Source organism: Heterodontus francisci, chromosome 43, assembly GCF_036365525.1.
Source record: "Heterodontus francisci isolate sHetFra1 chromosome 43, sHetFra1.hap1, whole genome shotgun sequence".
NCBI lineage: Eukaryota > Metazoa > Chordata > Chondrichthyes > Heterodontiformes > Heterodontidae > Heterodontus > Heterodontus francisci.
The window spans coordinates 26027586-26053929 of NC_090413.1; the positions used below are offsets into that span (position 1 = coordinate 26027586).

Genomic DNA, 26344 nt, shown 5'->3' on the forward strand with positions numbered 1-26344 from the left:
GAACAATTTTCTAAGAGATAAGCTTCAGCCTTGAAGGTCTGAAGATGTTTGGCAGAAATCCAATTTGAAGTTTACAACTCCTGCTTTAATTGGAGTTCCAGTTTAAAATCTGTTCTAGTTTTTTTTGGAGTTTAAATTAAAGACATGTTTTACCGACTGTTTTAAGTAGCAAATGTCAGGAATTGGATATTGGTTTTAAGGGAGAGAAGGATAAGCAAAGGAGATAATGGGAAAGATTAAAGTTTGTGTAAGGAGCTGGTGTTAAGTCTTTTGTTATAAGAATGTTAAATAACTTTTTCTTTAGTTTTTGGTTTTATTACAGTCATTTGAAAAGGCGCCTGAAGAAAGAACAAGAAAAATGACGTAATTTACCTATCTTTTAAAAAAAAGCACGTGCTATTCTGTTCTGTGTGTAGTTAATAAGTATTATAAGTTAATAAGTCTGAATTAAATTAATACTGTTAAGGTTAATTGACATGTTAAATTGAAAAAAAAAACTGGAAATGTCATTTGCAACCACAATGAACTTTCAAGTTTAGCGTGTTGAGTTTTGGGGGAGTCTTAAGTTCCAGACATAAGACTCACTCACTCATATAACATCGGCAGTTTTGATTTTTAAATATTTATTGCAGTGAATTGGAATTTGGAATCATCTTTGTTATAAAAAATCCTTGGATTAGAAACCTCTTACAAAAGATGCTAAAAGTTTGGAAACAATTGGAGTTTAATCTAAAATGCTGTCTTTCCTGATGGAGATGGTTTCCTTTGAAGTTGATAATGTTACTAAAGATTTTGTTGTTTGAAAATCCTAAGGATACCAAAAAACATTTAAAATGGAGTTTAGTTCTTTTCCATTAAAAAAAAGGGTTACGTCAAGCGACGCAGCGGAGAATGCTTTGCTCCGCCCATTTGGAGACAAGCAAGAAATTAACCTTGCTGCAACTATCTTTATCAATGAGACAAAGTGCTTGAGAAGGAGAAATAGTTGCAAGCACTTCTGTCTTTACTAAAAAAATGCAATATCACCAAGTCTGGGCTTAAGAAATTGGAATCGATAAACAAAATTAAATTGATATGAGTGGTTATTTAAAGCATTCAAAGGGAAATTTACTGTTATTTGAATTTGGAATAATCTGAGATGTCGAAAATCCAGTTTAATTTGACAAGTTATTTAAGGAATTAAAATGTCATCTAAGGTAAAAAAAACCAATATATAGTAATGCCTGGAATCAAATGGAAATGTTTGATTTCTGTTTTAAGGAATTATGAATATTGATTATAAAGGTTCTCCAGGGCTCAAAATGAAATAGAATTATAATTAATAGGAATTGGCAATCAGATCTGGCTGATGCAAGAGCTAATAAAGGAATTCTGGGTATAAACAAATGGTGAAATTAGAATTCAAACAGCTAAATTAATATAGTGTGAAATTTCCAAGAAGTCTAGAATTTTACAGTGAAAGTCAGGAAAGTGTAGATAAGACTGGCAATTTTTAATTTTCTCTTGGAGATATGATTTTTTAGGAGAGCCACGTTTGAAAGTCTGGCCATTTTTGATCTTTTGATAAGATCACCTGGCGAACGGGTCTCAAACATGTTTACTGACTTGAGAAACAGCATGGCATGAAATGTTTAATGCAGCCAGTGCAGTGAGACAACTCACATAGAGGACTTTCATCTGGACCATGTGAACTTGATTCAAATTCCAGTTTGCTTATCCCAGCAAAAGCAATCAAACTATTATTCTATAATTGAAACAGGCTCCTCCAAAGCCAACATTGGACAAACTGAAGGCTGTCTGTCTTAGAGACAGGATGGAATTTTAAGTGTTCCACTAGAGTTTGTTTGAGAACAGCTACAAGTTGGTGCACCTTGGCTGGAGGATTGGATTGCCAATGCCACAACTCAAGGCTGCATCATAGATAGTGAAGCAACTGTCTCATCTGCCACCGTATAATACTGAGCTGGAGATTTTCAATCACCCATGGTGTTGCCCAGTTTTTAAAATCATTTCTTGCCCCCCCCTCCCACAGCCAATTGGAAAGTTAACAAACTTTTGTTACCCGATTGGATGATTCTTGATTGTCAGTCTACCAGCCTTTTCCCATCTCCAATATTTTTATAACTAATAAACAAAAGTGATCAAACTTTTTTTTTTAATGCTGCTATGATTGTTATCCTGGGATCTCTGCAGAAGGACCCTGGAAATTAACCTTTAATTACCGGAGACAACCCTAAGCTTCCTTTGAGTCTCAATGACTGAAACTGGGCGCAACACTCAAGGTGTGTCCCACCAGAGCACTGTCAAGCTGTAACAAGGCTTCCTCCACCGTATACTTTACTGATTACACAGCACAGGCCAACATTCTGTCTGCTCTGTTTAATACTACTATTCCTACATTACAACAGTGACTACACTTCAAAAATACTTCATTAGCTGTAAAGTGCTTTGAGACATCCGGTGGTCGTGAAAGGCACTATATAAATGCAAGTCTTTGTTTTACTGTTCCCAGTGACTGGACACGTTCAGTATCTGGCCTACAAAAACTCGTTGCCTCTTTCCTCAGCAACCCTAGCTAGCTTATCGCCATTCAGATGGTGCATCTGCCAGTTTTCTTCAAACATATAATTACCTTACACTTAATTTCAGCTGCCCCTGTCCATCCACTTAGAGATTTAATCTAATTCACACAATAAAAATTTTACTCTAATCGCATAATGCATGAACGCAGCTTAAACCGAACAAGGTGCTTACCTGTTTTGAGTGCTCGGCTTGGGGGAATTCTGTTGCTTTTACTCTGCAGAGGAGAACATTTTGCTTTTGATTTATTAGGAAGTGACAAGTCTAACATTATCAGTAACACAGGAAGGGTTTAATGGCTCCCTTCATCAGTATCACACAATTTATTTCATAGTTTCTCCACGCAACGCCAATCTTCTATTTACTGGAGCCCTCCCCCAATTCCCCTATTTACTGGAGCCCTCCCCCAATTCTCCTTTTTACTCTAGGCCTCCCCCAATTCCCCTATTTACTGGAGCTTCACCCAATTCTCCTATTTACTGGAGCCTCCCCCAATTCCCCTATTTACTGGCGCCTCCCCCAATTCTCCTATTTACTGGAGCTTCCCCTATTTACTGGTGCTCTCCTCTTAAATGACCAGATAATCTGTTTAATTTCACCAGGTTTTTGAGGGCTTTATGATAGTTATAGTAAAAGACATAATGTGGTTTTAGAAGTAGCAAAGGGTAGGTTAGAAATTCACAAGTACCTTGGTCAAAGTTGATGATCCACTATCTGTAAATAAATGACATGTATAAGATTTAAAACAGGAAGAGGGAACAGACGGCCTCTAGTACCACTGACCATTATTCAGGTTTCACTCAGTGAGCATTCTACAAACCAGATAATCTTTTCTCTTAATGGTTGGTTGAGGGATGAATATTGGCCAGGGCACTGGGGAGAACTCCCCTTCTCTTCAAAATAGTGCCATGGGATCTTTTACATCCAGCTGAGAGGGCAGACAGGGCCTTGGTTTAATGTCATTCAAAAGGCAGCACCTCTAACAGTGCAGCACTCCCTCAGTCTTGCACTGGAGTATCAGTAGTATAGATGTCATGCTTTAGTCTCTGGAGTGGGTCTTGAACACACAACCTACTAACTCAGAGGCAAGAGTGCTGCTCACGGCTGACACAAGATGATGGAAGTGGGCATCAGCCAGTCTGCAAGTCTGACAATATTAATGGACTGTTCACTGTCTCTCCATCAGCACACTCATTATCACAGGTCTCCTGAATAGGTCCAAGTGCGACGAGACTGGCTAAGCCTTTGAACGCTATACTAATGAGATGATCTGCACAGGATTGTGCCAGTGTTTGTAATACAGGATAAGTCTTACCTTGCCTGCCACATGGAGCTACCCTTCCTAAACATTCCTTGTGGGCTGCAGACTTGCACTTGCTACAGCGATAACCCTGGAAGAAGGTGCCCCTGTTGAGCGACAGAACAGAATGACATTAAGTGATTTTGGACAGGTGTGATGGTAAACTTGTATAGGACCTTAATTAGACCATGCTTGGAGTACCGTAAATAGTTTTGCTCTGCATATTATAAAAAAGATATAGAGGTACTGGAGCAAGTACAAAAAGATTACCTAGAATGATACCATAACAGGAAAGATTACACAGACTGGGGCTCTCTTCTGTAAAAAGGAGACTGAGGTGACCTGATAAAGGTCTTTAAAATTATGAAAGAGTTTGTAATGGTTGACATAAAGGAGATGTTTCCACTCGCATGAGAGACCAGAACCAGGGGCCATAATTATAAGATAGTCACTAATAAATCCAATAGGGAATTCAGGAGGAACTTCTTTACCCAGAGATTGGTTACCATATGGAGTAGTTGAGGCATCAAGGGCAAACTAGATAACATGAGGGTGAATGAAATGGAAAGGCATGCTGGTAGGGTGAGATGAAGAGGGATGGGAGGATGCTCATGTGGAGCATAAACACCAGCACGGACCATTTGGGCCGAATGGCCTGATTCTGTGCTGTAAATACGTTGTAATACTTGTAGTTACCGCAGGTGGCAAGACTGAGCAATATCTCTCACCATCTCCTGTAGCACCATCTGCAGGAATCAGGCTCAATTCACAAGTTCAGTGATTCAAACCCACAATTTTCTCAATGGTATTTACATTATGTTGATTTTTAAATTTTTTTCCCCTGTGATTGTAATATAAACATTTGCACCATATGAGTATTTCAGGATTCACCAGAGCCATTGGGTACACAAACATCTTAGTTCCCTTTTTAAAGAAATCACATCTTTCTTTAAAACAAATCGCACCTACTGTGTTGATATTGTTATGAAATGCGTGCAATAATCATTGTTTCCATGGCATTAAAGACAAACTGTGCAATCCAAGGCCACTGCTGTGCCGTATTCTGAAATAAACTGCACCGATGCATCTAAGGCACAGCCCAGAGGTCAGAAATCAAAATGAAAATTGCTAGATCATTGACCCTCCCCAACTGCTCGAGGAGAAAATACACGCCCCCCCCCCCCTTGCTCCCAATCACTACCCAGTGACTCCTGCTGGGAGGTGGTGGCTCATAGTTGAAGGAGCATGTACTCCAATACCCACAGCTCGATAGCAAACCCCAGGAAGGTAGGAGTGAAAGATCTGTGTCCATGAGGAAAATGAAGAGGAATTTTGAATTGAGGCAGCTCTTGAGTGACTGCCTGTTACTGCAGCAGATGATAGCATGTGTCGCCAAAGAACAGAAACTGTACCTAAGCAACATCTGGCAGGCCTTGCACGTTGCAGACTCCGCAAACGAATACATCTGAAAATCATGGTTACTCGAGTTTCCGTTGTCTGGGAAGATATTCGACCTAAGAGACAGTTCACAATTAGGAGGGAAACTCAAAACTGTAGTGGAATCCTTCCAATTTTAATCTACAACAACAACAACTTAATATTTATATAGCACCTTTAACCTGTTAAAATGTTATAATGCAGGTGCATTATAAAGAAAAACTCGACACGTAAAGCAAAATTAGGGAAGACGACCGAAAGGTTGGTCAAAGAGGTATGTTTTAAGAAACGTCTTAAAAGAAGGGGGAGAGGTGGAGGAGTTTAGGGAGAAAAATTCCACAGTTTAGGGCCTAGGCAACTGAAGGCACGGCCATCAATAGCGACGTGATTAAAATTTCCATCTAAGCTCTGGCATTCCTCCCTAAACCTCTTTGCTTCTCTACTTCTCTTTTCTCCTTTAAGACACTCCTTTAATGTCTACCTCTTTGATCAAGGTTTGAAGAAACCTTGGCTTTCTTCTGCATACCGACAACCTAAGTAACATTAAGGAACAGGATATGGCTATTCAGCCCCTCAAACCTGTTCTGCCTTCATGGCTATATTGAATCTTAACTTTACTTATCTGCCATTGCTCTTTATCCCTCGCTATCCTCATTCACTAAAATTCTATCAATGTCAGTCTTGAAAGTTCTAATTGTCCCCGAGCACCCACAGCATCTTGGAACAGAATTCCAAATTTCTCCTACCCTTCGTGTGAGGTAACCGTGCTTGTTGATTCAGCTTTCAATGGCCTGGCTCTAACCTTACGAATGTGTCCCCTTGTTCACAATTCTCCCACAAGAGGAAATAGTTACAAAGTATCTACCCTATCAAATCCTCCTCACTCAATCTTCTACACTCAAGGGATTTCCAGTCAACTTCATGAAACCTGTCCTCATAATTTAGCTCTCTACGCCTTATATCATTCTGGTGAATCTGCACTGAACAAGGTCAATATATCCTTCCTGAGGTGCAGTACCCAGACTGAACCCAGGCAGAAGTCCAGATGGCCCATTGTCCCAAGACTGAACCCAGGCAGAAGTCCAGATGGCCCATTGTCCCATACTACTGAAGTATAACTTCCTCCCCTTTGTATTCCAGCCCTCTTGCTTGATTTTGGCACAGTTATTGAGATGTTGCATGGCAGTCAGTGACTACCCCTCCTTGCAACACATCAGATATGACACAGTACTCCAAGAGGGAATTGTTGCCGCATCTCGCTAATTATGCACCTCGAGGTTAAACTTACAAGGCCATTTCAAACTGTTCCAGCCATTTTTTTTTCAGCTCCCTGGTCTTGAAGAAGAGCTCATAGCCATGTTGTCCATGACCCTCAATTAGAAGGAACATGTGGCTCCACTAGGAAGAAGCAGAGAAAGCAGAATATTAGTACTTCTCACACTTACAGAGAGCTCTATCATATCAAAGAGTTGCAAGGAATTGTTTCAGAGTGCAACGACTGCTATTCTGTAAACTAATTTGGTGGCCAAATTCTCTGTCCAGCGTGTAGTGAGATTATTGGTGGTTACTTTTTGGTGGCATTGGATGAGGGAGGAATGTTGGCCAGGATGATGGGATAATTCCCTGTCTTTCTTCAAACAGTGCACTGAAACAGGGCTCAGTTATGAAGAAAATAAGAACTAGGAGCAGGAGCAGGTTACACTGCTCTTGAGCCTGCTCCATCATTCAATACAATCATGGCTGATCTTCTCCCTCTACTCCACTTTCCCTGTCCAATCCCCATATCCATTGATTCCCTTAGAGTCCAAAAATATATCCATCTCAGTCTTCAATATATGCAATGACTGAGAATCCACAGACCTCCAGGGTGGGAACACTGAAGAAACTGTTTTTTGGGAGTTTTGCCATACAGTGCTGTAAATTGTATATTAATTGTGTTTATTTGTGTGTATATATATCTATATATATAATATATATATGGTGGGCATTAACTGGGGATTCATTTGTGCGATAAATAGGAACAAACAGAAACTGTGGCTGTTGGGTTAGGAGATGCATGTTTGCAATCTGTAACTCTGTAAATAAATGCCTATAAAAGTATGTAAAGATTGGCTCCACTTCTATCCTTCACCAACTAGTTTTCTGGAGTATAACAAATACCACACATGGAGTTGCCAGGTTTACCACACTGCCAGTGCCATAGAATTGGAAGAACATTGGTGCTATTCCAGGGTTACAGTGAGAAGGGTGAAAGATCAGTGGACAGGAAGAGCATAGTTTCTGAGAATTTATATGCATGCTTGCACCTTTTTGGCTTCTCTGCTTCCCGTTGGGTCGTCCTTTATCTGGTAATACTGCAGGTCAATTATTTCTTTCATTTCATAGTTCTCTCCTTTGCGTTTGCAGATAATAACAGCTTTATCGAATAAGAATACATATCTGTTTACAAAACAATACAGCACCATTAGTGGCTGTACAGCATACACTGTCAAAGCAGCTACTCTCAACGTACAATAGTATTGATATCTTATAGTTAACATACAATTAACATCAGTATATTTAATGCAGGGCAGTACATAGACTGCGGTATATTACAATATAATAAAGAATGGAATGAAACAAAAGGCCATTCAGCCCCAACCAGCTAACCCTTCCATATGCTTGTGAAGCACCTTAGGAAACCTTTCTTCAATAAAGGTGCTATATAAATGCATATTGTTTTTGTATCTATGATCATAGGAACAGGATGAGGAGCCTGTACCACCATTCAATTAGATCATGACTGATCTGTATCTTCACCGTCCCACCTTGGTTCCATATGTCTTGACACCCTTACCAAGCATAAATCTATCAATCGACTCACAACCTCAACAGCTTTTTGAGGGAGAGAGTTCCAGATTTCCACTACCCTGTAAAGAAGTGCTTCCAGACATCACCCCTGAACAGCCTTGCTCTAAGTTTAAGGTTCTGCCCCCTTTGTTCTGCACTCATCCTGCCAAAGGAAATAGTTTCTCTCTATCTACCCAATCATCTTTTGTTTTTAATTCATTCACTCACAGAACATGAATGTTTCTGGCAAGACCAACATTTATTGCCCATCCCTATTTGCCCTTTAGAAGGTGGTGGTGAGCTGCCTTCTTGAATACAACTGAGTGGCTTGCTAGGCCATTTTAGAGGGTGGTCAAGAGTTAGCCACATTGCTGTGGGTCTGGAGTCACGTGTAGGCCAGATTTCCCCCCATAAAGGGTATTAGCAAACAAGATGAGTGTTTACAACAATCCAGTAGTTTCATGGTCACCCTGACTGATAGTAGCTTTTTAATTTCAGATTTATTTAATTAATTGAATTTGACTTCCCCAGCTACCAGGGTGGGATTTGAACTCATGTCTCCATATTATTAATCCAGTTCCCTGAACTACTAGACAAGCAACATAACTATTGTGCTATCCTATGCCCAATTCATTAGATCACCCCTTAACCTTCTATACTCAAGGGAATACAAGCCTAGTCTTTACAACCAGTCCTGATAATTTAACCCTTTTTAGCCTTCTGCCCATAGTGAGGAAAAGTCTAATTGATTCCCAAAGTTAACCAACCAAAACGTCACAATCTTCAATCATCCTCCTAACTCCATTATTCAGCTTTGGTACACACAATCTGACCCATAGAAAATGTGATCACCTCAACTCTGTCCCATTCCCAAACAGGTATTTATCCAGCTCTTTTTCAAAAGGAGCTAATTCATTCTGATGTATCTATGGACGTGCACCAGTTTATTCTTTATGGCAGAGCCTCTTTTAAATAAAAGTCGCCAGATTCCTGCCTGGCTCCGGGGGCAGATTCACTTCTGGGCCAGTGGGCGGGAGCTGAAACTTGGTGACAGATATCCGCAGCCCATGGGAACAGTCCCCGGCACAGTGGGAGGAGTAGTTCCAGGGCAGTTGGGGCTAGGGATTCCCTCACAATTGGGGGGGTGGCCCAAGCACTAGATGAGGGGCTTGGTGGGAAGCACTCCTGCTCATCCTGGCTACAAGGAGGTCAAACCCAAGGATATGTTTGAAGACTTACCTTGGCTTCTTCTGTCTGGTTGGCTCATCCCGACAATGTGAGATGTCCTCTGGCTTGATAATATTTGTATCTATAATAAGCCCCACCTGCTGTTAGTGGAACCCTCATCAATAGCCTGAATATTATGGCAGCCAGAAACACAAAGGAACTGAGAACTTCGATTTCAAGATTTTAATCCCTCGCCTGACTCTTTGCTGCATGTCAGGGTTGAGGTTAAAATCAAGGCCCATGTTATTCTTTATTATAATATTAAGCTTGCCATTTTTTTCCTTTGTGTTTACCGTTTTCTACTGGTTGCCACAGAGGATAGCAATAATACTAACTTCCAACTTTATGATATTGTAATGTTTTGGGCAGGAGATCATTGCCCCCATCGAGCCTGCCCTTCCAAACCCCTATCATGTTCCTTACTAATTCTAGAACTGCAGCGCACTATCCCCTGTGTTACTAAGAATTAATTCATACCATTCAAAAAAGCTTAAAGCTTTCTGCTGCTAACCTGGTCCATGGTTCTGGATCAGGTGTGATATTGGGAGTTAATTTATTGGTTGCTTGCCCCAGCCATGCCTTCAGTCAACTAGGACCTATGCTCTTGAATTCCCTCCATAAACTTCTCTATCTCTCTCTACTCCTTATGAATCTTTGGAATTCTCTAACCCAGAGAGCTGTAGATGCTCAGTCATTGAGTATATTCAAGACTGAAATCAGTAGGTTTTTGGACACTAAGGGAATCAAGAGATAGGGTGGGAAGGTGGAGTTAAGGTAGATGATCAGCCATGATCGTAGTGAATGGCGGAGCAGGCTCGAGGAGCTGAATGGCCTACTCCTGCTCCTATTTCTTATCTTCTTATGTTCAACTCCCTCCTTAAAACCAACCTCTTTGACCATGCTTTTGGTTTGGCGACATTTTATCCTTGCGTCTCAGTGAAAGGCACTATATAATAGCACACTGTTGTTGTTCAATTATAAGATAATTTAACGATGAACAAGGAGAAAAATGTTGGTTGTAGTACTGAATTCTAAGGTTGGTGACCCACCAAGCCAGGGCTGAAAAACTATAAGTGAGTTCTTTGCACCCTGTTTTCTATCAACTGGCTGCATTGTGCCCGACAGGTTGCAGAATCCAGCCAGTGGGTGACTGAGGTGGGCAAAATCATCCAGAACATTCTACATTCTTTGACTGTATCATCAGAGAGGACATCCATTTACCTTTCCTGTTTGGAGCGTTTGTCCACAGTCGTTAAGCGTAGCTCTCCATCTATCTTGGGTCGTCCATAATTAGCTAACGATTGGTTCTAGGATGTAACAAAGTAGTTAATACTGAATGATAGACTGATGTCTCATTTAGATGAAATGTAATTTCTCAAGTGAGGAGATATCTCTTCTATATGCTGGCTGTTTGGCCTACTCTCTTGCTCGAGGCTGCTGTTTCCAATTGCACGGTGGACTGTTCCACTGGGTAGGGGTTGGTGATGCCAGCTGCACAGTGGACTGCCCCACTCCCTAGCAAGAGTCTGATGATCCCAGTTGAATGGTTGACTACTCCAAGCCCCAGCCAGGGGCTGCTTCGTCCAATTAGAGAATCCCTATCCGTACGTGAGTGAGATCAGCTAATTTGATACAGGTATGGAGGTTGTGCCTGACCCCCTTCCTTATCTGTATTAGTTAGTAAACATTCCCATCTGTAGCTTTATCAATAACTGCCCTCGCCTTCTGCAAAAACCACACGTAAATGTGCAGGGAGAATGTATATTGACTCACTTTTGTATTTTAACAATTATTTTGCTGGACTAGGCAACAAAATTGAAGATGGTCGTTGGATATGGGATCAAACCGGGGTGTGGCTGACTCAATGCCTCAGAAGGCAGTGTGTTCAGGCACTAAGCCATATGGGGAGCCGACATCCTAAGTCCATCTGGGAAACCATAAATAATCATCCAGCACAGAAAGAGGCCATTCAACCCATTGTGCTTGTGCTAGCTGTTTGAAAGAGCTAACCAATTAGTCCTGCTCTTCACCCATAGCTCTGCACCCTTTTAATAAGATTGCTTATGAGGTACTTTAGGGATCCTTGACTTCCGGTGTTGAGCGAGCTCAGTAGGAGTACGCATCGTAGAACGTGCTCCAGTGAGCCTTTTGAGACATGCCTCTATGCTGGCAGTGTGTGATTGGTGAATGTCTCTAATTATTCTCTCTCTCTTTTTCTCACTCTCTCTGTTAAATCTTATACAACAACTGGTTGAACACTGTTTGACACTTCATGCAGTTTTATTGACTCCTGACTCACCAAATTCTCTATTGATAATTGGAAGCTTGTGATCTGTTTGAGAGTTTCACTATCTCTTTTCACTTCATTTACACATTGGGCCAAATCCTAAAGAAAAAGGAAACAATTAAGATAGATATAATCATGTTCCCATACTTAAATTCTCGCGGTATTACATATAAAGCCACAAGGCAACTTTCACTCACCCTCATGGAATCCAAGGCCATTCGCAAGTTGTCCTTTTCCTTTGGGTCAGTGGTGTGCTTAACTAATTCCTGTAGAAACACATCAGTGGGTCATGAGAACATGATCATTAATATATGGCTGTTAATGTTTCTCCTCCGGATCACACACACCAGTCCAATTTGGAAATATATCGCCGTTCCTTCATAATTGCTGGGTCAAAATCCTGGAACTCCCTACCTAACAGCACTGTGGCAGCATTTCATGGACCACCTTCTCAAGGGCTATTAGGAATGGAAAATAAATCCAAGACTGGCTAACAGTGCCCAATTCCCAATAATTATTTTTTGAAGGTTTCTCTCCACTCCCTGAAGATATTGACTCATCTTGGGATTCTAGGTATAGTAGGAGCATAGTCCGCGTGATCATTTTTCATCTATGAACCTAGGCACAATGAGCACTGTAAACCTCTTATAATGTCCACATCTTTCAGTAAAAAAATCAGAAGTAGGAAGCCTGGTTGCATTTCCCCTCTCTAGCCCAGAGGCACTGGTCATAATTTGCTGCAACCCTACCAACTCATTGGCTGAGATCAGCAGATGCAGATTGAACCTGTGACCTTCCTGGTATCTAATGACATCAATGTAAGAGAAATCGAGCATGGTATGAAACAGCCTGCCGGATCACAATGATCCCGTTTAGCGCTACTGACAAAGAACAATTTTATCCCCTTGAGATCCACAGAGAGCTAATAATTGAAGAGAAGAGAGATTGCTTATGAGCCAGAACTGTGAACCTCTGCAGTCAATAGTGGCAATAAGAAATATTTCCATAACTGAGTTGTGAAATATTTCCAATATTTCTAGTTTGGCTCCTTGCAATTCTTTACCTGAAGAAGAAGGTGATACTTGAGGACTCTCTGCATGGGCACCATCAAGAGATCTCGTAGGGTGAATCTTCCATTGTTTGCTCTGTTGGAGCATTCCTGAAAAAAGAACACCCGGTAAGTACACTCTGCAATCATAAAGGTTTGATAGACTTTGTTTTTGCTGCTTGAATAAGAGCATGATGTGGTTTTATGGAAAGTACAAAGCGAGGCTGATCATTGAGATACATTCTCTTACAGAATACTATCTCATCAATGGGACCCCTTCTTACAAAATACAATCCTATCTAATCCCTTCTAATAGAGCATTCTCACCAATGGAAACCCCACCCCTCCTAACATACCTCAAGTAAAGCCAGTTTCTTAACTATTTGTAAATCTCTAGCATAGACCATCTTGGAATTTCATGGTGCCCTCACTGAGTGCAACCCTCCGATGCAATGTGCGTAGAGCGTGGAGGTCAGAGTTTCCATGGCAGGAGCAGAAATGTGTTGGCAGGGCTTCTTCAAGTGGTACCTGCGCTCCCTGTTGGCGGCAAAGTTTGAAATTGGTTGTGTTCCTTGCGGTGTTGCGGGAGGAGACCGCTGCTGTCCATGGTGGCAAGGAGAATGGCCTATTGCAGGTAAAGTATTTTGAGTGGTGGGAGTCAGGAGTAAAGTTGAAACCAAACAAATGAAACCAAATAAACGCCTAGTTCAAAGATGCAAGCAATGATGCAAAGCCAGAAAAGCTTAAAGAAAAAGGCCAATCTCGTCCTAAGCTATGGCTGGACAATTTTAGAGCTACTTCTGATTGCTGTGCACTTGTAGGAGTTCATCTTGCTTCAGCTTTTGAAGGTGTTTTGCAAACTGGAGAGTCCCCAAGTTATTAACGCTGGAATTCTGGAAATTCCGGAAACACACCGAAGGTCAGTCAGCAGCTGAAACAGGAAGGCAACTTTGGGAAAATATTGTGGATGCAGTACAGCCACTTCAAAAGGCTCCTACCTCCAGCTTCATCCGAACATCTTCCCTTAGGCTAGCGACCTTGTCCAGGTGTTTCGTGGCTGCCTCCACCTGACTACAGTACCTTCCATACAGTAACAACCTTTGGGAAACAAAAGACAAAGGAAGACTTTTAGTGAGCCCTGGGCCCACCACACCTTGGTCACTGCCAATCATTGGCCATTTCTCCACAAGTCACTGCTGTCAGAGATAGAAGGTGGGAGTGTAGTGGTCAATGGTTTGATTGATCTGTGTTTGATTTTCTTAGTCTGTTCACTGAACAGTGTTCACTTTGCTTAATTGCTTAAGCCTAGAGTTTGAAACTGAATCTAAAAACAGAGACTGTGTTCTGAAAGAAATTGTACTGAAATCTTGTAAGTGCTGAGATATTTTAAAGTACTGTAAATAAACTAGTTGTTGCCTTAGAGCTAGTATCATCTCTGCATTGCTCTGAGATAAATCATATATATTAAATATATAGAAAACCTGCGAATACATAACAGGAAGCACCTGAATTCTCTTGGAATACCCTCCCTACACCTCACCGCCTCTCTACCTTGCTTTCATCCTTCAAGACACTCCTTATAACCTACCTCTTTGACCAAGCCTTTTGTCATCTGACTCAATATCTCCTTAGGCAGCTTGGTGTCAAATATTGTTTTGAAATGTTCCTGTGAAGCACTTTGGGATGCGTTATTATTTTAAAGGTGCTATATAAATGTAAGTTGTTGTTGAATAAAGGAGCCACCAGCAGCTAAGGTAATTTGAACCATTGCTTAAAGGGGCTCTATTGGTTAAAGGGCTATTGTTTTGTAATTGATTCTGATAAGACAGAAACCTCACTCAGCTGCACCATTAAAAAATGGGATCAGCTATGATATTTTTGAATTAGTCTCAACATCGCAAGGTAAACAAAGAGGGAGTCTATTTGGCCCAATGTAGCTCATTCATTTAACCCAAGTCTACAGTCCCAGCATCACAACTGTCTCTTAATAGTCCCGAGGTTTTTACCTGCACTGTGCTGCTCTGTAAATCCATTCTGAGTCCTGATTGCTCTTTGCATGAAAGACCTCCCGATCTGCTGTTAAGATTGGCTTTCACCAGTTTTCAACCTGTGATCTCCTTGTTTGATTGTCCAGGTTTAAAAAAAGGCTTTTGTTTAGATCGTACCTTTCATGATGTCAGGATGTTCCAAAGTGCTTTGCACCCAATGAAGTAATTTTGAAGTGTAGTCACTATTGTAATGTAGGAAATGTGACAGCCCAACACAGCAAGCTCCCACAAACATCAATGCGATAATGACTACATAATATGTGTTTAGATGTTGTTTGAGGAATAAAATTGGCCAGGACACCAGTGGGAACTTCCTTACTCTTCTACTTCTGGATTTACCTTTCCTATGTTTACCAGCTTATTGGCTTCTATTACGTGCCCTCCATTTGAAGACTGAACAGCCCAGGTTCTGCAGCTCTTTCCTCATAACTCAATGCCTTCCCTACATTGACTCCAGATGTAGTTATTCATGACAGCGACAATTTGAATTGAATCTGCTAGGTTTCAGTTTAGTAAGCCTCTTTTGATTCTGTCAATGGGGGCTTCTTCACAGTAATTGTACGTTCATAGAATCTTCCAGCACACAAGGAGGCCATTCGGCCCATTGTGTCTGTGTTGGCTCTTTGAACGAGCTATCCAATTAGTCGCACTACCCTGCTCTTTCCCCACAGCCCTGCAAATTTTTCCCTTCAACTATTTATCCAATTCCTTTTTGAAAGTTACTATTGAATCTGCAGCGCAATCCAGATCATAACAACTCACTGAGTAAAAAAAAAAGCTCCCTATCTTCTCCCTGGTTCTTTTGCCAATTCTTCTTGAACGTTTCTATTGCAGGGTAGAGCATAAACATTTTTCCTATTATTACATCCTCCCATTGAATCTTAAGTCATTAACTCTCCCTTCTTCCAGCTCCCTCATCTATAGTACATTTGGTATTCACTTGCCCAATGTGTTACTGAGCCATGTAGACTGGGATGATTCCAGTTTCATCCGCGGTCTTTACCGTTGGCTGCTCTGAGTTTCCCTGTATATAAAGAAGGGAAAACTAATCAAGATTTCCTCTGCTGTGCATGTGTAGACATTGTGTCAGGAATATTTTGAGCTGATCGGTGACTCCGAGAGGATTAAACAGCCTGCTGACACTCAAAGTCTAGGCTCACATATGAAGAATGGGATGAGGTACCAGGCTGTATATCTGGAACATAACTTAGCCTAAATGAAAACCCTTCAGAAGACAAGGGGGGAAACGAGAAGGACAGAAAAAGAAACCAGAAGACTTAAAGGAGAAATTAAATGTATGAGGAGCCCTTTCAATGGAAATGACCAAGTACCTTGAATTCAGTTGACTAACAACAATAAACCTTCATGTGGAAAGAACAAAGGAATTCATCTGAATATAGCGAGGCAGCCACACACTCACCTTTTCTTGTAATTATTGAAGATTTCATAGAGGTTCTGGGCGTTGTTAATTTTGATAGAGGTTTGGATTTCTTCTAGTAAACTTCTGTGCACATTCAGTAGTTCCTGTGGAAGCGACACAGGGTATAAAGCAATGCGACTGCAGTGTGCTTATTGCACATGTAGACTACACAGATAAATGAGGAATACTGGAGAGAAGGGGTCAGGGAGACAAAGGCAGCTTGCCCTCAATATCCTGATAAATGCAGGACTTGGATGAGGCTCTTGACTGACAATATGAACTTTTAGGACCTCAGTTCCGATCCAACCCAAGCCAATAGAATGAAGTCTCCATCGACTACTATGAAGCTCCCAAGGCTGTTCGATTACCACTTGTGAAGGTAACACATTACTACTTTTTTCCCCTCCTGCTGCCCTGCAGAGGATACCCTTCCTTTGCTCTTTCTTCCCCTCCATCCCACAATTGACCCAGGTGCAATTGAGGTGCTTGCCTTGGGATGAACATGCCTCCTATCCATTTTGATACAACTCACGAGTTCAGTCTGGTCCTCAGCCATGTAAGTTACTGCTTCAGATGTAACTGGGTGAAATTGGTCTACGTCAATAGCACGAAATGAGCTCACAGTAATTCATCTACCTGGTTTACATTGCGTCCTCTTTTCCATTGAAGTGCAGGGTGAAATGGGCTGCCAATTCACTGTGACCCTGTTGACATTCACCAATTTCACCCCCAACCAGAGGGTTCTATTAGGCCGAGTCATGTATGGACCACCATCAACAGGCAATCTCTAACCGAGGCAGCTTTGATTCATTCTTCTTTGGTGAATTGTGTACTCATTCAGGTTAAAGGAAAGGAAACACTGGGCCTTGGAACACTATTTCATTTCAAGCAGCCAGTGTTAGCATCAAGCTTTCCCAAGTCACCCATAGCACTGTTAGATGCAGAGAACACCCCCTATTTCACCTCTCACAGTCCCAAAACAGCCAGCCTGAAACCTCTCTGAGCCAGTTCATGGCTTGTTGGGAGGCAGATCTGCACTATCGCAGGAAAAGGGTTGGGACTGCCCAAACTCATTCTCTGAAGACTTCCTCACTGTACCACAGATGGAGGAGACTTTCATCCTATCCAGGCTGTACTGGTTTGAATTCAGGTCTCAGAAAAGGCCCTATGTTTAATCCACTGCACAGGCCAGTCCCTCCATTGTGAGAGTCAGAGGCTGAATCGTGTCAAGCCACATCTGTGCAATCTCCAATGACCTGGATTGGGGCAGCACTGGCAGGAGTTTGGGAGCAGGTTATCTGCTGCTCTTCTCAACTTGCAATAGGATACATAGATTCAGAATACTCAGAATCAATGATGATCAACTTTACGGTAATGAATCACCTACCTCAATGTTGAGGAATATGTTCTCTAAGTCGTGGACATTGAGAAATCGATGCAATGGCTTAAAAAAATGCTGTAAAATAGAAACAGACGTTCCTGTAAAATCAGTGATCACTATTTTGCCAGCCTTCTCATTGTCCGGAAGGCAAGACAACCCCTACAACACCTGCTCCATGATATCAACTGAATGACAGCTGAAGAAACTGACACAGTCAGTTCCTTATGCAAAGGGTCCCTGGCCCTGATCCTACCTGATGTATGGATTCTAATGTTTCCGTGTACTTCTCCTCCGTCTGTCTGATCTCCTGAAGACAGCAATTCCGCTTGTCAAAGTCAGTCATTCTCTGTGGCTGAAATATAGATCCCGATTAAACACGGCAGTGAGACAGCAGCACTTTTGTAACATGCTCCCCTTCCCCAAAAACTATTTTTTTAAAAACTCAAAACCCAACTCTCATTCTGCACCCCCCTTACCCAACAGTTGTTGGGACATCAGGCTAGTTTGGGAGATGCCAATTGAATGGTGCAGCGGGTCGGCTGCAGAGAGGGTGAGAAGTTTTTGGTTCATCACATGAAGATCATGGCATAATTGGCACTGGACATGTATATCATTCAGCACTTTCAGTGCTAGAGCAGCTTATCAATAGTCACTGAGACAGTGAGAAAATTACAGTGCAAATCAGCACTAAAATCAAACCACACACCAGTATGAGAACCGTCTTCAGGGAGCACCTCACGGTCGGTCAGTGGGATTCCAGCTGCACTCCACCCGAGAGTGGTAACAATTGAGTTTCCATCAGCTCCCACACAATGAGTTTGCTATTTTAACCTGACTGTCACGGGGATTCTACACAGGGTAATTCACTCAGTGTTGCTCTCAAGCACCTTGAAATAATCGTCTTTTAGATGTCCATGCCAGTAGCCTGAGAGTAGATAGCTATTCTGGTTCTGTTGGCTAAGAATTGGCATATAATAGAGGAAAGCACCAAAATTGGATCTGCGGTTCCAGCTCCCAATTGCCATCCAGTGCCTTCTTCTAGAACATGCAAATTGTTGACCCTAGTTCAGGGCACGATCTGTGATGTTGTCCGTGCATGATTATTCTACCCAACCATCACAATCCAGACCTCCGTATCAGCAACAGTGCTTTGCATGAATTCAAGAGAAGAGGAAGAGGGAATTAGAGATGTCAAAGTTGTCAATATGGATCTCGTACCGGTGCCATCACAAACTCGGTCCTCATCAGGTCTTCATAGATTTCGCCTCCTTCATCATCTTCATTTTCCACGCAATCATAAAGGTCGTCATCTTCCTCTCCGGTATCACTGTTGAGATAAAGATTATGGGATCAGGTGCAGAAAGTGGCAGCTGCAGTGAACTCTAGAATGAACTTCAACAATGATCCATCTCAATATCTAACCATATGCAGCAAGTAAAGCTCAACCATGGATCAGTGTTGTGAGAGTATTAGCTATTTAATGGGATATGGAAGATAAATAGGTCAATTGATGGGGTGGGAAATTCCAGTCGAGTTTGTCTATTAACCTGTCTAATTTCAAACCCTCCAGTACAGTACAGGAGTGCAGAGGAAATTCCTTCTGTGTAGAAAGCTACAACTCCCTCAGTGTGATGGCTATAGCCCTAGTGGGACACAACTGATTTGTGCCAGGTCACAGCCTCTGTGTGACGGGCTACAACGCGCCAGGCTGAATCAACCAGCCATAGTAAACAACACCAACTTGCATTTATATAGCACCGTTCACAATAATTTAATGTCCGAAGTTGCTTCATAGGAGAATTATCAGACAAAATTTGATGCCAAGCCACAAGGAAATATTAGAACAGATGCTTGGTGAAATAGGTAGGTTTTAAGCAGCGTCTTAAAAGAGAAAAGAGAGGTGGAGGGAACTCCAAAGTTTAGGGCCTCAGCACCTGAGACACTGCTGCTAATATTGGTGAAAATTGGGGGTGCACAAGAGGCCAGAATTGGAGGAGCGCAGAGATCTCTCAGCGTCATGGGGCTGGAGGAGGCTACAGAGATAGGTCTTGGAGGAATTTGAAACACAAAGATGAGCATTTTAAAATTGAGGCACTGTCCTCCCAGGGAACCAATGTAAGTCAGTGAGCACAGGGGTGATGGGTTAACGGGACAAGGCAAGTTAGGATATGGGCAACAGAGTTTCACATCAGCTCAAGTTTGCCGAGGGTACAAAGTCAGGGAAATATAGCTGTCTGTAACTTACTCAATGACATCAGAAAGCCCACTGTAGATATCATCATCGGCCAAGCTGTCTTCTGTCGGAAAGGAGCTGAAAAACAGATATATTTTGTTCACTTCCTTCATATCACATGTATCACAACCATTTTTCTCTCATAAATATCACTAAGTCACTCGAGCACCTCTTTTGGGTGATAGCAACCAACATAAATGATGCAAATGAAGATACAGGACCAATGAAAGGGAGAACAAATAATGGGTTTAAATTCTACTCTAGTAAAGAGTTGACTGTGCACGGTTCCGAGGAAAATAGATTTTTAAAACAACTGGACCTGCACAGCCCATTGCAGCTTGCAAATTCAGAGTTGTATCAAAATCTTTGTTAAGAGGGGAAATGGTTTGCTTCAATTCTCGTAACTTCACCAAGGGTTCAAGTAAAGTTGGATGAAGGTAGAGGCTGGTGTAACAGTTTCAACCCAGGTACAGAGGAACTTCAGTCTGTGGTGGACATGCGTCTTTTTTTTTCTGGCCACACTTCTCCCCAACCCTATTTTAAAAAAAATCTTGTAACCCTCATGTGGGGTAGTTTTAACAGCTGATTGTCCCCTCTCTCATTGAGGGTTGCCAACCCTCCAGAGTTTCCCTGGGGTCTCCAGAAATTAAAGATTAATCTCTAGGACACTGCTATGAGCAAACCCATGAGAAAAATCATAGGGATATTAAAAAAATTGTATCTGTAAAAAAATTAAATCATTGAACACTTTTGTTGATATTTATAGAGCTAGTGGACATTGGGGAAAAGAACATGTGACTGAAAAATCAAGATTCGTCCAATCGGGTAATGAGGAGTCCATTCGCTTTCCAATTGGCCATGGGAAGGAGAGGATGGACATTTTGGGTGACCAATGATGGGAGAGTAGGAGCTGATTAAGCCTTTTGCTTCTGAAGGTAATATAAATGACTTGCATTTCTGTAGCACCTCTAATAATCTCAGGCTGTCTCAAAGACATTTTCAACCAATCAATGGGATTTCTGAAATGTAGTCACTGTTGTAATGTAGGGAAACATGCCAGCTGATTTGAGCACAGCAAGATCCCACAAACAGCAATGAACTATTTGACCAGTAAACTGTCCTAGTGATGTTGTTCGAGGGATGCACATTCTGCAGGGATTCCTCTTCGAATAGTGCCATGTGATCTTTCACACCTACGCGATCAGGGAGATGGGGCCTTGTCTCTGGGTCAGAAGGTTGTGGGCTCAAGTCCCACTCCAGAGACTTGAGCATGCAATCTAGGCTGACACTCCCAGTACAGTGCTGAGGGAGTGCTGCACTGTCGTAGGTGCGCTTTCAGCTGAGACATTAAACCGAGGCCCCATCTGCCCTCTCAGGTTGACTTAAAAGATCTCAGCACTATTGGGAAGAAGAGCGGGGCAGTTTTCCCCAGTGTCTTGGACAATATTCATCCATCAACCAACATAATTAAAACAGACTATTTTTTGGGAATTTGCTGTGTGCAAATTGACTGTCCCATTTCCTATATTACAACAGTGACCGCACTTCAAAAAGCGCTACATTGACTATAAAGCACTTTGGGACACCCTGTAGTCATGAAAGGTGCTACAGAAATGCAAGTTCTTTGTTTTTTTTTTAACCAGAATCGATAATAAATTTTAAAAGGGAAGTGGATGAATAATTGAAATTTGCAGCACAGAAACAGGTCGTTTGTCCCAACTAGTATATACCGGTATTTAGCCTGCACAAGCATAAATAAATATAGTATGAGATAGCTCTTTCATTGATGGTCGATAGATATTAAAGCTAAAAAATGGTCAATTAGCCTATGATTCCATGGCTAGCCTGACAAACCGTATAAAGGCTGACAAGGGATCCCCAGAAACACGCCTCAGCAGTATATACACTCCTTCAGGAGGAGACTGAAATTAATTAGATGATGGCATAGGGTGTGTAACATAGTGGTTCCACTTACCAGATCCCTTTTCTTTGTGCTATGGAAGTGTATGATAAAAAAGACAAAGTGTCAATGACCTGAAAGAGAAGGAAAGAAATAAATAAGTTGCCTTGAACTGTCATCGACAAGGAGGATGTGGTACCATACATTAACAAGTAATCCTGACCAATTTAACCAAGTGACGAGAAGATCAATGATGTGATTGACCTACATAAGGTCAGAAGAAACACTGACCAAATACCACAGGTAAGAAGAAAAGATTAAAAAAAAGTGTGAAGTCGTATATTACATGCCTGTCAGAAAGTGAAAAGACACACGTTCATGTACGGAAAATACTTTATCGTTACAACATGGAAACAGGCCCTTTGGCCCAACCAGTCCCTGTTGGCATCTACCCACCAGGTGAGCAAATAGTCTGTTCTTCACCCACCTCTCCGATCGAATCTTCAATGTTGGCAGTTTCTCAGTCACAGCACAGTGATCCACCAACTGGACTTGTGAGCGTGTGGCAGTTGTGTGAGGTCAGGGATCAGGCTCATTTGTGATGTTGATCAAATAGCCTGATGACGTAGTTAAGTCTCACCCATGTATAATGGCTATCTGTGGGGGATACCCATGATTAATGGCCACTCAGTGGGGGACAGCTTAGGCCCTTGGAGCTGCACCAAAGCAAACGTTAAACACTTTCAGGAGAGGAGGGGAGGAGAAGGGAGAAAATTGACAAGAAAGAAGAACTTAAGGCACAGCAACCAATAGTGAAACAACTAAAATAAGGAATGCTGAAGAGACCAGAATTAGAGGAGTGGAAGTATCTTGGAGGGTTGTGTGGCTGGAGGAGGGTGAGTCCCTGGAGGGATTGGAAAACAAGGATGAGAATTTTAAAATCAAGACATGGCCTTGACCAGGAGCCAATGTAGGATGATGAGGACAGGGGTGATAAGTGAACGGAACTTGGTGAGAGTTAAAATACGGGCAGCAGAGTTTTGGATGACCTCAAGTTATGGAGGGTGGAATGTGGGCGACCGTGTTGGAGAAGTCAAGTCCAGAGGTAATGATGGCAGGAATGAGGGTTTCAGCAGCAGATGAGCTGAGACAGGGGCAAAGTCAGGTAATGTTACAGAGGTGGAAATAGGTGATCTTAGTGACGGCACAAATATGAGGTCAGAAGCTCATCTCGGGGTCAAATGGCTGTTAAGGTTGCAAACAGACTGATTTAATCTCAGACTGTTGCCAGGGAGAAAGATGGAGTTGGTAGCTGGGGAAAGGAGTTTGGAGCGGGGACCGAAAACACTGGCTTCAGTCTTCCCAATATTTAATTGGAGGAAGTTTCTGTTCATCCAGGTACTGGATGTCGGATAAGTAGCAACAGTGGAGGAGTCAAGAGAGGCTGTAGTGAAGTAGAGCCGAGTATCATCAGCGTATATGTGAAAACTAATGCTGAGCTCAGAGAGGGCATGAGGGGAGAGAGGAGAGAAACTCGAGAAAGATGCGAGTTCAGGGCTAGGGCAGAGGGGAGCATTTGAGGAAGTTTGGCCCTGTGGCCTAGTGGGAGGGAGGGACACAGCAGAGGAAGCTGATCGGATGGTCTCGATCTTAGTGACAAAGAGGCCCATGAGCTCCTTGCACTTATTGTTGGAGGTGAGGGTAAGGAGAAAGAGGTTTAAGAACTTGGTTTAATTGAGGGATTTGATGGGGTTAATTTATAGAATAATCTATATCCAGGAGTGACTTAAAGGCTAGAATCTAATTGAAGGGCTCAGGAGGTTTATATATAGGATAATAGACACCCGGGAGTCAGCAAAAGGCTGGAATCTAATCGAGAGGTTCAGGGGGGTTTATATATAGAATAACAGATATTCGGGAGTGAATTACAAACTGGAATCTAATCGAGAGGTTCAGAGGGTTTATATATAGAATAACAGATACCCGGGAATGAGTTACAAACTGGAATCTAATCGAGGGGTTCAGGGGGTTTATATATAGAATAACAGATATTCGGGAGTGAATTACAAACTGGAATCTAATCGAGGGGTTCAGGGGGTTTATATATAGAATAACAGATACCCGGGAATGAGTTACAAACTGGAATCTAATCGAGGGGTTCAGGGGGTTTATATATAGAATAACAGATATTCGGGAGTGAATTACAAACTGGAATCTAATCGAGGGGTTCAGGGGGTTTATATATAGAATAACAGATACTCGGGAATGAGTTACAAACTGGAATCTAACCAAGGGGTTCTGGGGGTGGCGGTGGTTATAGATAGAATAACTGATATGGGCTGCACAGTGGCGCAGTGGTTTGCACCGCAGCCTCACAGCTCCAGGACCCGGGTTCAATTCTGGGTACTGCCTGTGTGGAGTTTGCAAGTTCTCCCTGTGTCTGTGTGGGTTTTCTCCGGGTGCTCCGGTTTCCTTCCACAAGCCAAAAGACTTGCAGGTTGGTAGGTAAATTGGCCATTATAAATTGCCACGAGTATAGGTAGGTGGTAGGGAAATATAGGGACAGGTGGGGATGTTTGGTAGGAATATGGGATTAGTGTAGGATTAGTATAAGTGGGTGGTTGATGGTCGGCACTGACTCGGTGGGCCGAAGGGCCTGTCTCAGTGCTGTATCTCTAAACTAAACTAAACTAAAGAGTGAGTTACAGGCTGGAATCTAATCGAGTGGTTCGGGGAATGTTTGATGCTGACACTGGTGCCCAAAATAGGAGATGTCCCCTTCTCTACTGGGAATTTCTGTAAGTATTATGAACACAAAATTCACCCAGTAAAAATAGCAAAAATTGTGACTGAACTCAAACCACAGAAAACTTCTCTCTGTGGTTTGAGTTCTGATTCCTAATATGCAGAAAGTTAATAATTACTCCACACTTTAACTCACAGCTGAAACCCGTTCATAACATTTCCTTGTTTCTCAACACTTCTCCCAGCAAAGTTACCGTGTCAATGATTAGCACCAAATTGGAAGCAGCAAATCAGAAGTTTTCCCACAAATTTAATACGCGTCCCAGCCTCTCCCTCTCATCCCGCAAATACACGGGTTAATTCTGGAAGCTTCTTCTCCCAGCACGGTGCCATATCGTTGGCAGGCCATGGGTTAGAAAATCAATGGTATTGTCGTAGCCCCTATCTCTGCCACCTCTCTTCTGGATAGCGAGGATAGCAGGGGGGCTTACAAAGTTACCACATTATCTCAGCGATACCATTTGTTCATTTATTCAAACCAACCTTTTAAACACCACCCCAAATCTTCCCCAATGTCACAATCCAACACCAAACAGAAGAATGTGGTCAATCTGCATCCCCAGGAAGTGAAACACTGGGAATTACAGCCTGGAACACTGGAGATTCCCTGCTGAATGTGCAATATTACAACTTTCCGAGTGGATAACAGAATGAGGTTTCAGCCATGCAAAGATTTCAGTGGTAGCACAGTAAGATCTGTGCACAAATTATTCTGGCCAACATGCGCAGTAACACCGTAAATTTCACTACACTCCAACTACTTGTCTAATATACAAGCCATAATATGATTCAATTCCGTTTGAGGGAGAGAAGAGTGGGTCCAAGCCCAGTATTTTAAACTTAAATAAGGGAAGGCATGAAAGCAGAGCTAGCTAAAGTAAACTGGCAAATTAGGTTGCGGGATAAGTTAATATAATGCAGTGGCAGACATTTAAGGGGATACTTCAGAATACATAGAATAGATACATTTCATTGAGAAAGAATAATTCTAAGGGTGGGACTTGCCATCCGTGGTTAACTAAAACAGTTAAAGATAGTATCAAACTTAAAGAAAAAGCCTATAATTGCACAAAGATGGGTGCCAGGTCAGAAGATTGGACAGAATATAAAAAACAGCAAAGATTGACTGAAAGATTGAGAAGGAAGGCAAAATTAGAGTACGAGAGAAAGCTAGCTAGAAATATAAAGACAGTAAGAGTTTCGATAGCTATTAAAAAGAAAAGAGTTAACAAAGTGAACGTTAGTCCTATAGAAAGTGAGTCTGGGAAATAATAGTGGATAATAAGGAGATGGCAGATGAATTGAACAGATATTTTGCATCAGTTACTTTTTACAAGTAACATCCCAGAATTAGCTGAAAATCAGGAAATGGAAGGGAGGGAGAAACTCAAGAAAATTACAATCACCAGGGAAGTGGTACTGAACAAATTGTTGGAGCTGCGGGCTGACAAGTTCCCAGGTGCTGATGGACTTCATTCTAGGGTGTTAAAAGAAGTGGCTAGTGAGATAGTTGATGCGTTAGTTTTAATTTTCCAAAATTCCCTAGATTCAGGGAAGGTTCCGCTAGACTGGAAAATAGCGAATGTAACTCCTTTATTCAAAAAGGGAGTGAGACAGAAAGCAGGAAACTATAGGCCAGTTAGCTTAACATCTGTCTTAGGGAAAATGTTAGAAGCTAATATTAAAGACGTTATAGCAGGGCACTTAGAAAAATTGAAGGTAATCAGGCAGAGTCAACATGGTTTTGTGAAAGGGAAATCATGTTTAACCAATTTATTGGAGTTCTTTGAGGGAGTTACATGTGCTGTGGATAAAGGGGAACCAGTGGATGTACTGTACTTAGATTTCC

The 26344-nt window shown here is 42.0% G+C and overlaps 1 protein-coding gene across 2 annotated transcripts in view; it reads right to left on the reverse strand.

The window, feature by feature from the left end:
• The window catches only part of LOC137355735 (proto-oncogene vav-like), a 96564-nt gene that overhangs the window by 16400 nt on the left and 53820 nt on the right, over nucleotides 1-26344 (reverse strand). For both annotated transcript variants that reach the window (XM_068021208.1, XM_068021209.1), the window contains exons 3-19: nucleotides 21766-21824; nucleotides 19803-19868; nucleotides 18776-18884; nucleotides 17811-17909; nucleotides 17564-17632; nucleotides 16177-16280; nucleotides 13707-13806; nucleotides 12724-12819; nucleotides 11858-11926; nucleotides 11673-11759; nucleotides 10595-10680; nucleotides 7624-7756; nucleotides 6606-6715; nucleotides 5293-5394; nucleotides 3896-3987; nucleotides 3269-3294; nucleotides 2755-2797 (exon numbers count right to left, since the gene is read on the reverse strand). In XM_068021208.1, coding sequence (XP_067877309.1) covers nucleotides 2755-2797; nucleotides 3269-3294; nucleotides 3896-3987; nucleotides 5293-5394; nucleotides 6606-6715; nucleotides 7624-7756; nucleotides 10595-10680; nucleotides 11673-11759; nucleotides 11858-11926; nucleotides 12724-12819; nucleotides 13707-13806; nucleotides 16177-16280; nucleotides 17564-17632; nucleotides 17811-17909; nucleotides 18776-18884; nucleotides 19803-19868; nucleotides 21766-21824 — 1450 coding nt within the window. The remainder of the gene's footprint in view (nucleotides 1-2754; nucleotides 2798-3268; nucleotides 3295-3895; nucleotides 3988-5292; nucleotides 5395-6605; nucleotides 6716-7623; nucleotides 7757-10594; nucleotides 10681-11672; nucleotides 11760-11857; nucleotides 11927-12723; nucleotides 12820-13706; nucleotides 13807-16176; nucleotides 16281-17563; nucleotides 17633-17810; nucleotides 17910-18775; nucleotides 18885-19802; nucleotides 19869-21765; nucleotides 21825-26344) is intronic.